We start from the raw sequence: 15495 nt of genomic DNA, 5'->3' as shown, positions 1-15495 counted from the left end.
AAGACAAAATGATCATTTTAGGGTGTGATAAATTCTATGTCAAATATAAAGCAGCGCGTCATGGTAGGGACTGAGTGTGGCGCCTTCCATGAGAGGCTCAATGGCACCTCTCTGGGACTACAGCTAAATGAGAATAAGGAACTCAGAGAAGAGTGCTCTGTGCAGAGGGAAGGCGTCCCTGGGTCCTGGAGGGCAAGAGCCGGACAGGTGGAGTGGCCAGCGCAGGCAAGAGAGAGGGCAGGGACCAATGCGGAACGGTGATGGGGAGGAGCATGGAGGGGAAGACCTTGGCTTCTGCTCTGCAACCAGGGGAACCCCGTGGAGGGCTGTGGTATGAAAGAGCCCAGAGCCATGACAGGCATGGCTCAGTTGGTTGGGTGCCATCCCGCAAAGCAAAAGGTCACAGGTTGTATTCCCGGTCAGGTCACATGCCCGGATTGTGGGTTCGGTCTCCCGTCAGGGTGCCAGCAGGAGGCAGCCAATTGATATTTCTCTCTCTCTTTTTCTCTCCATTCCTCTCCCTCTAAAAAATAAAATTTTAAAAAGAAAAAAAATACTGGAATGATAGAAAGAAAATAAAAACGGTGACCTCCGGAGGACAGAGAAGAGAGCAGGTGGACTGATGCTAAGGTAGGAGTGCGAAAAAGCGTCTTCGGGCTGCTGAGTGGGACACAGACTGCAAGCCTTCGGAGGCAGAGAGCCTGGTGAGGAGGTGAGGGTGGCAGGTCGGGTATACCGTGTCCTTTGGGCTTTTCCATGTCACAGGATCTGTGTGTTGGTGTTCCCAAGGGACAACTTTCTGGCCAGGTAGGGTGGCCATAGGAGCTAATGATCCAGCTCCTCCCTCCCTACAATAAGGTTGAGAACAATGCTTATGTGCCTGGCACTAGTCTATGGTCTATGATCCGTGCATTTAAGCCTTACAACAACCCTGGAAGGTAGGTACTATTGTAATTCTCTTAGTTCTACAGATGTGGAAACTGAGGCACAGAAAGATTAAGTGACCTTGCTCAATATCACACAGCTAAGAAGTAGGACAAATGGCATTTGAATGCCGATTCTTACCCACTAGAGTATGCTACTTCCCAACCCTTTTGTTGTAGCCTGGTTTACAGTCAAGTTGTACTGCCCTTTAGATGCCCTCTCAGAGGGCTGTGAGAAGTCACTAACACTTTAGTATGAATCAGTCAACCTCTTCCTACCACTGAAGAATATCATTTCTATGGCTTATAGGAGCACTGTAGTATAGGAATTAAGTAGTTGGGCTCTGGAGTCATAATGCCTGAAACTGAAGTCCAGTGCCACTTCCCAGCTGTGAAACTTTGGCAAATGACATCACTAATCTGGGCCCCAGTTTCCTCATCTGTGAAGTCCTCATTTTCCTGATGAGGAAACCAAGAGGCACACCCACAATTTTAGAACCTGGGTTTGAGCACCTACCGCCTCCACAAAGATGAGGAACCAAAAACAGGTTCTGTGAGAGGGAAGTCCAGGACTCCATAGGCCTAGGGGGCTGTCCTGGGAGCTGGGCCTCGGTGCTCAAGTGCCAGAGGATGGGATGTCTCCAGTCTCCACCCATTTGTGCGGAGGGAAGCGGGCACTGGAAGCCTGAGGCCCATCTGTGCAGGGATGGCCAGGCGACTGGCCCAAGGGTTGGACAAGCTGGGTACCACAGCATGCTCCACTCCTCCAGGGCACCTTCCCTTCCTGCCAGAGGGAAGTACAGACCCCCGGGGACAGGATGGGTGCTTGGCCCTGGCCAGGAGGCTGAGCAGCCCCAAGTGGGAACTGGGGCTGGGGCCCCCACTTCAGTCAGTAGAGGCTTTGTTCTGGGGCAGTGGGGGAGACACCCTCGCTCTGGCCCTGCTGGTCCTTGGTGCAACCCCAGCTGCACTCCACCTCCTGGCCACCCAACTGAGACCACTGGTACAACTAGACCCGCTGTTAAAATACTGAAAAACCTTCCAGTTTTTGGTAAATACCCACTTCTGATGCCCAGTCCCTCCCCTAGGATACTTCAGGCCCCCCATGTCCCAGCCCAGGGGCTTTCCTGATCGAGTGCTGGGAGACTTCCCCATACTGATCAGTGGAGGGCCCAGCCAATATCCGATATCTTCCCTGGTTCAGCATCGAGGCCAGTCCCTTTAGCCACAAGTTCAGAGTCTTCAGCTATGGGTGTCCCTTTCACACAAACGCCCATGAATTCTTCAAAGCCCTGCCTCCATATCCCTTTCTTCAGGAAGCCCTCCAAAATATTTTCACCACCCCGAGAGTGAATGGCTCCTCCCCCTCCCTGGGCTCCCAGGTGTCTGGGACCATTCAGCACTGTGTTCTGATCCTCTGCACACAGGCCCTTCTCCCTACCAGTGTATGAGCACCTGATGCCAGGGACCATGTTCTGCTCATCTTTGTGGCCTCAATTCCAATGGTCAGTGGCCAGTACAATTCATAGAATGATGAATGTTCTTATGTTGTGGTGATTTCGGAAATATTTGGTCCTGTGCATCTCCTGTGGCCCAAGGACCACAGGCTGTCATTCCCATGGGACCTGAGTGCCACCAGTAGTACACTGGGGCCGTGCTAGCTGGGGGCCAAGGCCCGGGTAGGGGGCAGGGAAGGTGAGAACAGGATGTGAGTCCAAGGGTGCAAGGTCAGCAGGGCCTGTTCTCACGCTCTCTGGCCCAAGAGGAATGGTTCTCCATCTGTCAGGGCCAGCTGCGCCTGCCCAGCGGGAGAGAGGAGATTTGGGGGGTGGAGCTGGGGGAAGCCCAGAGTGATCAGGGAGAGGAAAAACAGGCGCTTGGTGTTATTGTTACAGAACCATTAAATACTACTTATAAACAGGCCAGGGGGCTCTGGGAGAGGTGGCCAGCGGGGCTACAGAGGTGAGAGAGGGTCAAGGCAGCGAGGTCCGGGCCCGGTCCTGGAGGGGGCTCAGGCTGCGGTCACTGGAAGGGCTGGGCTGGCGGAGGCCTGGTTGCTTGTGGAGGCCTCGCAGCTTCACCAGCAGCTCCTGGATGAAGTCCTGAAGACAGGGAGGAGGGTGCTGAGAACACAGGGAGGGGTGGGCTCCCTGCCCAGCCCAGCCCAACCCCTCTGACCTGGGCCCCTCCTCCTGCTTCCTGGTCAGTGAGGCAGGGTGAAGGTGCAGTTAGGGAGCGGGAGAGGCTATAAACACAGAGAAGACTGAGGGGGAAGAAAGAGAGACAGAGATGGGAGAGAGCAAAAGGGAGAAAGAGATACAAAGAATAAGAGAGATGGAGACAAAGACAGGAAGAGAGGCAGGGTGGTGGGGGTGGAGAGAGAGAGGCAGAGACCGGGACACAGAGACAGAGATACAGAGAGAGATGCAGAGATAGAGTCAGAGGGAGAGACAAAGGGACCGAGAAACAGAGCCACAGAGAGACATCTAGCATGTCTCCCAGGCCAAGAGATCACCAGGAGGGTCCCCAGGGACAGAGGCCTGAGCCTCCAGGGTGGACAGACACACAATGACGTCTGTCCCTCAGGCAGCCCAGAGCTAGTTGGAGAAACATGAATATTTTTCCCTTTTAAAGCAGGGAAGGAAGTGGGAGGGGCTGGGCCTGCTCAGCTTCAGGGCCTGGAAGGGTGGGGGGCCCTCCCTGAGGTAGGGAACAGAGCCCGAGGGTGAAGGAGGCAGCACAGGGGAGAGAGCAGCAGCACCGGCAGACAGAGCCCAGCAGAGGCAGAAATAGGAGACAGATGGGGGAGCGTCTCAGCAGGGAGGAGATAATGGAGGCCCAGTGGCAGATGGGGAGAGAGGAGACTAGGAGGGAGGAAGATAAAAGACACCACTGGAGAGAGAAAAGGGCTCCCCAGAGCTCCTTCCGCAGGTCCCGGGCCTGGCCAGCTCTCCCCTGCTCCCCAGAGACCCCTCCCCGATCAGGGCACAGGGGGCCAGAACAGGGCCTGTGCGGGGGAAGGGAACACTCACCTCTGTGGGGTTGGTGCAAGATTTCAGGAGCTCCTAAAAAAAAGGTAAACAGTAAATGATTGACAATGCCTCCACCCCTCGAGCCCCTTCCCTTACCAGCAAAGCCTCAAACAACAAGACTATGAAGTCAGACTCCAAGGTGGACTTCCCAGCTGGCTTCAGGGGAGGAACACCATCTGAGGGCCCCATGAAATAACTGGGGGCCAGGCTGAGTCAAGAAACTCTAGGTCCAGAGCAGGCGAGAAGGTCAAACGGAATTTCTTGCCTCTCGGAGAGCACAGGCCATGGAAGCCAGACTGCCGGGCTTTGACTCCCAGCTCTGCCCCTTCTGAGCTGTGTGACCTTGGGCAAGTGACGACATCTCTCAGATGCTCCTGTTCCTCGTCTGGAAAATGGAGACTAGTGCCTACTTCATAGGGTTTTGTGAGGATAACATAAGTCAATAAGTGTAAATCGACTGAAATCGTGCCTGGCACTCGGTAAGTGCTCCACACACCTGGTAACCATCATTGTGGCTGTCAGGGAGGGGCGAGGTGAAGGACTGGGGGGCAGCCTTCCCTTCCACCTACCTGGATTTTACGGCGTCTGTCCTCTTCACTCTCTAAGTCCAACAACTCATCAATGTTGACTTCATCGGGCATGTCTGCCTCCTAAGGCGGAGAAGGAGGGCTGGTCAGGGGCCCTTTCCCCTCCCTCCCAGGCTTTGTCCAGGGGCTCTGCAGGAGCACCAGGGCCCCAGGGCCCCAGGGCCCAGCTGGCGGGTTCTGGAGCAATAGTGTGGCAGTCAGGGACAGCACCGCCGGCGGGACATCTGGGTGTTGGGGGGAGGAGTGACAGATGGGTTGACAGAGGCCCAGGGCTTATACCAACTGGAATGCTTGGGCCCTGGGGACCTCAGGGCTGGCATGGGTCTCTCTGCTTGGCCCCGGCTCTCACAGAGGCAAACAGGCCTGGTCGAGTTTTGGAATGTGAGATTCTGGGATTCTGCAGAGGGGCTGGCTCTGCCCTTTCAAGGAAAAGTCTAAGAGCTAGGTACAGAGGAGGGGAGCAGTGGGCCAGAGGCTGCTAGGGTTGGCCCCTTGCCCCAGGGGACAGAAAGGAGCCACAGGGGGCCAAAGTGCAACTCCTGGTGTCCTTGGAGATGAGGAGATGACCACCAAGGCCCCCCAAGGTGGGTGGGATAAGCCATGAGCTCGCCTTTAAGTGAGTAAGAAGGGGATTCCTAGTATGGCCTCTCGGGCCAGAGAACCACTCAGGCTGGCTCAGTATCCATGCAGGGGACAGAGCCCAGCTGTCTGACAAGAGATCTCAAGAGACCCCAGATTTCTTCCTCCCCCAGCCAAAGTTTTGCTAACTTTAGTGCAGCCTTCAGGCCTGGGTGGCCCGGCATTCAGCAAAGGTATAGAGTGTCTGTTAGTGGGTGTCTCTGTGCCACAGGCCCAAGCCAACATGAGGATGCAGAGGTATGTGGCATCGTGTGCGTGGCCTGCACAGGCACCTGCGGTCCTGCATGTGTGAGGTGTGTGATTCTGGCTTCACTGTGTTTTGCTCATCCTCAGGTGTCACAGGCAGCCCTGGTGCCACTGCCAGAGGGTGGTCTCACAGGATGCCACCTACCACTAGCGACCGGACTTGTCTGACCCTCTGTACAGACCCACGTGTGTCTGAGAACAGAGGAACCCCGCGTCACTCCGAGGGGCCACAGCTTCTACCGCCTTCACACTGTGCTCAGGGTTTCTGCCTCCTACGTGTCTGTGCACTGCTGTGACCCGGGACTATATTCCACAGCATTGTGTGTGTTGTTTAAAAAGAATGACTTCAGTCAGAGACTCCAGTGAAATGTGTGTGTCTGTAGCCTACACGTCAATGTTTGAGGCTGTAGGTTATACCCTGTGTGCCTGGGGAGCTGCAGTTTCTGCCATTGTTTGCCCATACGTACCTACAGCTTACACTGTTTTCTGTTTGGGTGTAACTAGCATTTCTATCGTGTTAGGTCTGAGTGGCTGCAGCACATGTCATGTGGTCATTGCTTTTGCCTTAAGGGAATATGGTATCAGCTGTGGTAGCCTGTGCTGTGAGTCGCTACAGCTTGTACTGGTGTGTATCTAGGAAGAGCTATAACTAGAGTCCTTTTGTGGGGGTGTAGTTGTGATGTGTGCCTGTGGCTGTAGCTTGTCACTGTGCACGTCTGTGAATGCTGTTGCTTCCTTTCCTATGCATCTCTGTATGGTTGTGTCTCCTCAGTCACCATGCCTATGTTTGGCTTTAAGACATCCCCTCCCCCCCTTTCTCTAGCTAGGGCTACTCCGATTCCCCAACTTTGCCTCCTCACCCCCCAGATGGTCCTCCTCAGATGTTTGAGCACGTCTGATGACTCCAGTGTGTGTCTCTGTGTCCACAAGCAGAACGCCACCGAGGGTGGATGGCAAAACCAAAGAGTCTAATAAGTGCCTGACCCCTGGGTGTGCATGTGCAACAGTGAGCACAAGCAACCAAAGACTCCAAGGACTTAGGATGCCCAGGGCCTCCCCTATGTCCCCGCACCCGCACCCCTCCCCATCTCACCCTGCCACGGTACAGCTCCTCCAAGCGCCCGTCGATCCACTTCTCCACGTCCAGCCGCCGCTGCAGCTCCCGCCGGTCATACTTGACTGTGACACGCGCGTGTCGTTTTTGCAACCCCCCGGGGCTGCCCCCCGGTCCTCGGGCCCGCGAAGGAGCCTGCAGCTTGCTCAGCACTCGCTTGCCCAGCCGCTGAGCTGCCATCGCGTCCTGGCCCCGGGCCCCAGCGCAGCGCAGTACGCCTTCGCCTCGCGTCTAGGGGGGCCTCTTACGGGGCGGGGCGGGGCTGGCCGAGGGCGGGGGCTCGGGCTCGCAGGGGGGCCGGCCCCGCCCCAGATGCCCTGGGCCTCAGTTTCCCAGCTTCCAGCACGAGGACTGACTGCTGCTCGGGTGTGAAGCCTGCTGCTGGGCAGGGCTCAGGTATGGGCGGGGTCCGGGAGCCCCAAGCCAGGCTGGTTGTCTGGGGCTCCAGGGGACTGGATCCAGGGGGCGGGGTCCAGGACAAGCTTCAGAGAACCGGCCTGTCCGCGCCCTCTGGCGGTTGCAAGAAACGGAACAGGAGCCACCATGCCACCTTTCTTTGCCATGGAACATCAAGCCATGGTACTCAATACATCATTTGTTAGTTGTTTCATTTATTCATTCATCTGAGCATTGCATTTATTCGCCATTTATTCATTCACTCTACAAATATTCATTGAGTTCTGCTGTATAGCAGGCACTGTTCTAGGCACTGAGGATAGAGCAGGAGGGGAAAAACAAAAACAAACAAACAAACAAAAAAGCCCAGCCCTCATGGAGTTGACATTCTTGTTTTGGTGGAGACAGGCAGAAAGCACAAGTATGTACAGTATATTATTCAGCTTTTTAAAACATCATAAGTTCTATGCAGAAGTAGGAAGCAGAAAAAGACAAAGAGAGTGAGGGTGGGGTTGTAGTTTTGACAAGGGTGACCAGAAAATTTCCTTACTTCACAGGTGTTCCCACTTCTAATCATAGGCCGTAAGAATAATACTTTAAAATTTAAATTTGGCCATGTCCTTCCTCTGCTTAAAACTACCCATAACTTGGCAATAATTTCTTAGTATTGTCAACATAAAAAAAAAAAAACACACACTCAAACCTGTAGAAAATTTTTATGAGTTTGAGCCACACTGAGGACATATGTCAGGGAGCAAGATCTCAAAATGCTTCAGAGAATAACAGTTTTGCAGCTTCTTTCATGTATTTAAGATTAAGGAGGGAACTGAGGAAGATTACATGAAGGTGAGAGAAAGCAATGTTGGGACTGGATTACAGAGTTAAGATCACATGTTCTCTCGAGAGGGTGATTAAATTTATTTCAAAGGTGTGTTAACCTTCACACACAGAAACAATGGACAGGGCTTAAGGCCAAGGTAAACCTTTTACTAAAAAGTTACAGGCCTGAGTCTCTCTACCCACAATGACCTGCCCAGCTAGGAATTTATGATCAGATTACCCTGTGAGGTTGCTTTATTTCGTCCACAGATGATACCCAATTTCTCTTTTTTTTTTCGTTTGTTGCTTGTGCTTTTTTTATAATACTGTGGACTAAAAACAAAAAAAAAGGTCTTTTATGGAAAGTGACCTCACAAAGTGATCTAAAATTAAATTCCTAACTGGGCAGGTCATGGTGAGTAGTCAGGCCCAGACTTATAACTCTCTATTTATTTTATTTTTTAAAAGATGTTATTTATTTATTTATTTTTTAGAAAGAGGGGGAGGAAAAGGGAGAGGAATATTGATGTGAGAGAGAAACATCGATCAGTTGTGCCCCGACCAGGGACCAAACCTGCAACCCAGGCATGTGCCCGGACCAGGAATCAAACCAGCAAACTTTGGCTTTGCGAGGAGGACACCCAACCTACTAACCCACACCTATCAGAGGAGGCCTGTAACTTTTTAGGAAAAGGTTTATCTTTGCCTTATGCAAGCCTTGTCCATTGTTTCTGTGCATCTAGCTTAACGTACCTTTGAAATACACCTTTTCAGAACCCTCCTCCTGATACCTGTCCACCCTTGCAGACCCCTCCCTCCATAACCTCTCCTGTAATCTGACCCCCACCTTGCTTTCTCCCGCCTTCCTGTAATCTTCCCTGCTTAATTTCAAATACATAAAAGAAACTGCAAAACTGTTACTTTCCAGAGCATTTGAAATCTTGTTCCCGGCATATGTTGTTAGTTTGGCTGAAATAAAACCTTATAAAAATTCTCCATAGGTTTGGACATTTCTTACATCATCAAGAAAGTGAAAAGAAAATATTGCAGATCATATATCTGATAGGGCACTTGCACCTAAAATAAATAAAGTCATGCAGCTCAATAACCCAGTTAAAATGGACAAAAGATCTGAATAGACATTTCTCTAAGAAAAATATGTAAAAGACAATAGGCACATTGCCCTGACTAGTGTGGCTCAGCTGGTTGGCCACTGTCCTGCAGAGCAAAGTGTCGCCAGTTCGATTCCTGGTCTGGGCACACACCTGGGCATGGGTTCAGTCCCCAGTGGGGGCACATGCAAGAGGCACCCTGTCGATGTTTCTCTCTCACATTGATGGTTTTTTCCCTCTCTTTATGCCTTTTTCCCACTCTCTCTAAAACTGAATAAATAAAATCTTTAAAAACAACAAAAGACAATAAGCACATTAAAAGATGTTCAACATTACCAGTTATCAGAAAAATGCAAATCAGAACCACAATGAAATACCACAAAAAATGTGTATATGAATGTTCATAGCAGCCAAAAGGTAGAAACAACCCAGCCAAACTGATGAATGAATAAATAAAAGTGGTATAACCATACAATGGAACGGTATTTATGAATAAAAAGAAGTTAAGTACAAACACTTGCTACAACATGGATGAAACTTGGAAACACATTAAAGAAGCCAGACACAAAAGGCTACATGTTGTGTGACTCATATAAAATGTTAAGAATAGGAAAATCCATGTACAGAAAATAGATGGAGGTTGCTGGGGGCTGAGAGAACTGACGGCGGGGCAGTGACTGCTCCACGGTCTGGGGTTTCTTTTGAGGATAATGAAATTTTCTAAATTGATTGTAGTGATAGTTGTACAACTCCATAAATGCAGTAAAAACCATTGAATTGCACACTTTAAAAAGGTGAACTGCATGGTGTGTTATATCTCAATAAAACTGTTATGTTAAAAACAAAAACTGCCCATAGCTCCTCATTGCCCTGAGGCTAAAGGCCACGTTCCTGAGTTTACACTCAGAGCTCCAGGCGTGGCCCCATCTTAGCAGCTTTGCACTGGCAGTTCCCTCTGTCAGGAAAGCTCTTCCCCAGAGTAATACCAACAGGGTTCACTCCTTCATCTTCCTCAAATGTCAATTGTTGAGTGCAGTATTCCCTAACTACCCTACCTTTACTCATTTTACTTATTGTCTGTTTTCCAACTAGTGCTATCCCAAAGGAAGGGCTGTAGGAGTGGTCCACCTTGGGTCAGGCAAAAAGTGTTGTACTGTCCTGGCTGGTGTGGCTCAGCGGATTGAGTGCCAGCCTACAAATCAAAGGGTCACTAGTCCCATTCCCAGTCTAGGGTACATGCCTGGATTCCGGGTCAGGTCCACAGCGGGGTGCGTGAGAGGCAATCACACATTGATATTTCTTTCCCTCTTTTTCTCCCTCCTTTCTCCTCTCTAAAAAATAAATAAATAAAATCTTTTAAAAGGTAATTCTTTCTTTTAAGATTTTATTTATTTATTTTTAGAGAGGGGAAGGAAGGAAGAAAGAGAGGGAGAGAAACATCAATGTGTGGTTGCCTCTTGTGCGCCCCTTCTGGAACCTGGCCCACAACCCAGGCATGTGCCCTAGTTTGGGAATCAAACCAGCGACCCTTTGGTTCACAGGCTGGCACTCAATCTACTGAGCCACACCAGCTAGGACTAAAAAGTAGTTCTTAAAAAAAAGTGATATACTGTCTGTAGAGAATTTGAACATAATAATAAAACTGATCAAAAGTTGGCAACATTTATTTTTTAATGTATTATTTATTCATTATTTTATATTTATGTATTAGAGAGAGAATAGAGGAGGGGGAAAGGAAGGAGAGGGGGAGAGAGAGAGAGAGAGAAACATCAACCTGCCATTCCACCCATCCACGCACCCACTGGCTGAGTCTTACATGAGCCCTGACCAGGGATTGAACCTGAAACCCTGGCACATCAGGACAATACTCTAACCAACTGAACTACCCAGCCAGAGCTGGCCAAGCTTTTACTGTACCAAGCACTGACAATTCTATACAATATCAGTGCTAAAATGATTGTCCCACCCCCAGGAAAAAAATCTTTTGTTGGTCTACTTATGAAACAATTACTACAGAGTTTTAACAATACACAGCTAAGCTTCAAATTACATATTTTTATTACTCTATCTTTTAGTAAACATTGTATTTATATTCATTTTTTATTGCTGCACAATCAGTGACTACACACACTTATTATCGCATAGTTTCTATGGACCAGTTCAGTCACGGCTTAGCTGGGCCCTCTGCTCCAGAGTCACCGGTCTGTAATCCAGGTACCAGCTGGGGCTACAGTCTCATCAGGGACTTGACTGGAGAAAAGATCTGCTTCTAACCACTTGGATTTGGTCTGCATTTTCCCACTGGCTGTCCAAGGGGGTTCCTCTTGGCTCTTTGAGGCCACCTACAGTTCCTTGCTGTGTGGCCTTCTCCACAGGTCCTCTCACAGTGTGGGAGATTACCGTATTTTGCCATGTCTAAGGCACATCCACATTTTTGGCCCAAACTTTCAGGGGAAAAAATCTTTCATTTTAACTTTTTAATTCAATTATTTATTTATTTATATTTAGAAACAGAACCAATTATCGTATTCCAGGGTATTATTTTGCATATGGATATCCTTGTTGCTTTCTAAAGTTACACTTTTAATGCATAAGCATAAATAAGAATTAAGAACATTTAAATAGATATGGAATTAGTACTACCCATGTGTAATACGCAACCTTACTTTCCCCTCAAAAATTTTGGCAAAAAAGTGTGCACAGTAGAATTATACACAGTAGAATACGGTATTTCTTTCAAAGCCAGCAAGGAGAGTCTCCCCAGTCCACTCACACTGGGCTTTGTATAGTGTAATGTGATCAAGAACTTCCTTTGCCATATTCTGTTGGTTGGGATCAAGCCCCAGGTGCTGCCCACACTTGAGGGGAGAGGATTATATGGGCCAGAACAGGGAGCTTCCCAACATCTTTTTGCCACAATATTCTATAGGGAAATTAATACAGGCATACCTTGGGGGAGGGGGTGTTTGTTTTTTGCACTTTGCTTTATTGCGCCTCACAGATGTTGCATTTTTTACAAACTGAAGGTTAGACCCTCCACCAGCAAAAAGATTACAGCTTCCTTTACACTTTACTGCCATGGTCTGGAACTAAACCTGCAGCTTCTCCAAGGTTGGCCTGTATAGAGAACTCCCAGAGTGAACCTCTGACATCTAAAGATTCACTCCTGATCATTGTGGTTCGGTTGGTTGGGCATGATCCCACAAAGCAAAAGGTCTCGGTTCAATTCCCCCTCAGGGCACATGCTTGGGCTGGGGGGTTGGGTCCCAGGTCAGGGTGCTTTCTGATCGAGAGGCAACTGATCAATGTTTCCTCCTTCTCTTTCTCGACCTCCTTCCCCATCTCTAAAAATAAAACAATAAAATCTTTAAAGATTTAAAAATAAAGATTCCTCTTTATGGTTTATTTGGAAAATAAGTTCATAGCAATTTGGAATCATCTGGGCTTGTATCAGGCACAGTTTGAGTCTCCAGTCTCTGTGATTCTACATATTCTTGCATTTAAATAATAGATTAGAAATTAAAATGATGGCACTAGATCATAAAGATGAAGAAAATATTCTGCCATTCTACATATTCTTTTGGAGTTTTCGTGTTTAAATTTTAAAACAGTGAATCAGGGTATGTTATGAACTGCAAGGTGTGATATTTTTATTTGGTAAATGCAAATTTTCATTTATACATGACATTATTCTATTGCATTTGAGTAATATCTCTAAAATTGAAATGTATTTACATTCAAATGTTAATTTGAAAATATAAAAACAAATAAAATTATTATTATTATTAAAAGTAATTTTCTGGTAGAGAGGAGGAGGTGTAAAAAAATTAGTCTCACCACTAGTTCCATCACTGTTCCCAACATTTTAAGAGGGTGGGAATTTTGCTTTGTTCACTGTTGTATCTTCTCCAGCATTGTTGTAAATGCTGGAGTACCTGGCTCATAGTGGGTACTCAAATGAATGTACTGAATGAAGGGATAGATGAATGAATGAATGGGCCTGTGCCTCCTCTCCAGCCTCACCTCTTACTATAGTCCTCTCAGTCTTCCAGTTCAAGCTTGGGCTTAGTGGTCCAGGGTAGGGGTGGGGCGCTCAGGTGCTGGAGAGACCTTTGGCCCACATACAGATTCTTGATCTGGAGTCCCGGGACCTCACTGCAAGAGTAAAGAGGATGACTGGCATAAAGCTTTAATTGTTTAAGATAAACACCATTTTCTCCAGTTAAGGCTCTTCACACCAGGGGTGGGCAAAAGTAGGTCTACAATTGCCCTGGCTGGTACGGCTCAGTGGATTGAGTGCTGCTGGCCTGTGAACTAAAAGGCTGCTGGTTCTATTCCCAGTCAGGGCATATGCCTGGGTTTTGGGCTAGGTCCCTGGTTGGAGGTGTGACATTTCTCTCTCATACTGAAGTTTCTCTCCCTCTCTTTCTCCCACCCTTCTCCTCTCCCTGAAAATAAGTGAATAAAATCTTCTTTTAAAAAAAGTAGGTACGGCCCTGGCTGGCGTAGCTCAGTGGATTGAGTGTGGGCTGCAAACCAAAGTGTTGCAGGTTTGATTCCCAGTCAGGACACATGCCTGGGTTGCAGGCCATGGCCCCCAGCAACTGCACATTGATGTTTCTCTCTCTCTCTCTCTTTCTCCCTCCCTTCCCTCTCTTAAAAAAAAAAAAAAAGTAGGTTCACAGTTGCAATACAAATAAATAATACAAAAATTGTTATTGTATAAATAACAATACAAGAATAAACTGTTTCCTGTACTCACAACTATAAACCTACTTTTGTCAGGAGGGAGGCTAAAAAATAGTGGGAGTGGGCCTGGCTCCTGTTACACTCTGCTGTCTTTCTTATCTTGGGACTTTTGCTTGCTTTTCGCTGTTCCCAATTCCTGGAATGTTTGTTCATCATCCCTTTGTAACTGTCAGTGTTCATTTTCACACCACCTCCTCATGGGTCCTCCCCTACTTCCCAGCTCAATAGGTCTCCTTTGCTATTTTCCTCTACTCCTACGCCTCTCCCACTCCACCCTCCTTTTGAGATTCAGTTCCTTTCCTGGAAGGTCCTCCCGCCCCCAAGCTGGGTCAAGTGCTTCCTCTGGGCTTCCTTCCTTTTGGGTCGGACTACTCTGCCTGTGCTTCCCTTCACTGTCCTGACACCTGTCCCAGTCTGGTAAATAATTTGTCTTCATCTCAAATTCCTATGGAGGTAGAGCCTGAGGCTGTTGTTCATTCATGAGTCTATAACGTCCTGGGGGAAAGCCCTCTCCTTTTTTCCTACTGAATGGGGAACTTGTCTGGGTTCCCATCATCCATCACCGTCACATCCCTAATCGCTCTGCCCTAAGATTCCTTCATCAGTCATCACTTCTCTGGGCTGCTCCTGTCTGGTGACTCAGGGACTAGTCTGACGTGGTTAATGCTGAACTTCCAGCAACGTCCCGACTAGGGGCTTAGTGAATGTACAACTTAGGAAAAAATAAATCCTTCTTCCTCAAAGAAAGGCTGAAGTGAGGCGGGCAAACCCCCCCCCCCCAACAGGTTTCCAGGAGAGGGTTTCTGTGCGCTCTGCTCCTACCCCGAGGCCCAATCTCTGCTGAGGGGAGAGACCTGGTTCTTCTTGCTGATGCATGTAAAGAATTACATATCAGCAAATCTAGTGGCATGTAATCAGTTTATTAGTGGCTCACTTCCACGGAAGAGAACAGGACTGGGTAAAGTAGGGGGTGAAAGGCAAAGTTTCAGGGCAAAGCAGGGTGAGAAAAGCAAGAGAGGCTGGAGACCAGGGTGGCAAGCCCCTGGGCAGCCTGAGGCGAGGTGGCCAGAGACTTTGTGGCCCAAGAGCCAAGAGTCCCCTGAGCCTCTGAGAAAGAGAGCATCCTGAGCCTGAGCTGGGGGGCAGGGGTGGGGTGGAGGGAGTGTCCTTTGTTTTCAGGTCTTATATAGTTGATGGGATAGGAGGGGGAAAAGTTACATATTGATTAACGGGTAAATGTGGCACCAGCTTTCCTGGGAGTTTGCTAGCCTGAATTCTTATCTTGCTCCAGACCCTATTTGTTCATTTTGTTGTCAAACAAATACCTGACAGTTAATTAAAATTGGGGCACTTTCCAAAGTTATTTATGGGCTCTTTCTGTAAGCATCAGGGACTCCTTCCTAAAACAGATAGTGACCAGGGGTAGGCAATTAACCAAAGTTGTTTTATGGGCTCTTTCTTTGGGCACCGGGGACCCTCTCCCACATTCAGGCCTTGGGATGAAAGCACAGCTTCAAGGCTTTCTTTCCCAGATAGTGGAAATGTTACATAGAATTTCAAAGGCTTTCTTTCTTGCTTGCTAATAGAGTGTTTCTTGTGATATTGGAACACCTGGCAAGATTATCAGACTAGGCTCAGGACTGCTGAGTTATCATGTGAGACTTATCTCCTTCCTGCTCCCTGCCTCGGCTTACTATTTATTCCACCTAATTGGTAAAAGGAGTTTCCTGGCAACCAGGGTGCTAAATGCTGGCCAGTGACAGTATTACAGTCTCAGAGTTCTTCCTATGCTGTCTCCTGCTTCAGCTCAAGAGGGAAGGTACTGGACCGTCAAGGAGGAAGGAACCCCAGTCGCACCGGACTTTCGCCAACCCTTCA

At 48.6% G+C, this 15495-nt stretch overlaps 1 protein-coding gene across 1 annotated transcript; it reads right to left on the bottom strand.

The window, feature by feature from the left end:
• Positions 1-2804: 2804 nt before the first annotated feature.
• PPP1R14A (protein phosphatase 1 regulatory inhibitor subunit 14A) lies at positions 2805-6882 on the bottom strand. Its single transcript, XM_045846827.1, has 4 exons — positions 6521-6882; positions 4525-4605; positions 3956-3988; positions 2805-3025 (listed from the first exon to the last, which is right to left on the bottom strand). The coding sequence occupies exons 1-4, from the start codon at positions 6719-6721 to the stop codon at positions 2897-2899; spliced, it is 444 nt and encodes a 147-aa protein (XP_045702783.1). The 5' UTR covers positions 6722-6882; the 3' UTR covers positions 2805-2896.
• Positions 6883-15495: the final 8613 nt, after the last annotated feature.

This window comes from Phyllostomus hastatus, unplaced genomic scaffold, assembly GCF_019186645.2.
Source record: "Phyllostomus hastatus isolate PE091 unplaced genomic scaffold, TTU_PhHast_1.1 phas_contig_5, whole genome shotgun sequence".
NCBI lineage: Eukaryota > Metazoa > Chordata > Mammalia > Chiroptera > Phyllostomidae > Phyllostomus > Phyllostomus hastatus.
Note: the sequence above shows the minus strand (reverse complement) of the source record. Positions and strands in the feature narration are given on the sequence as shown.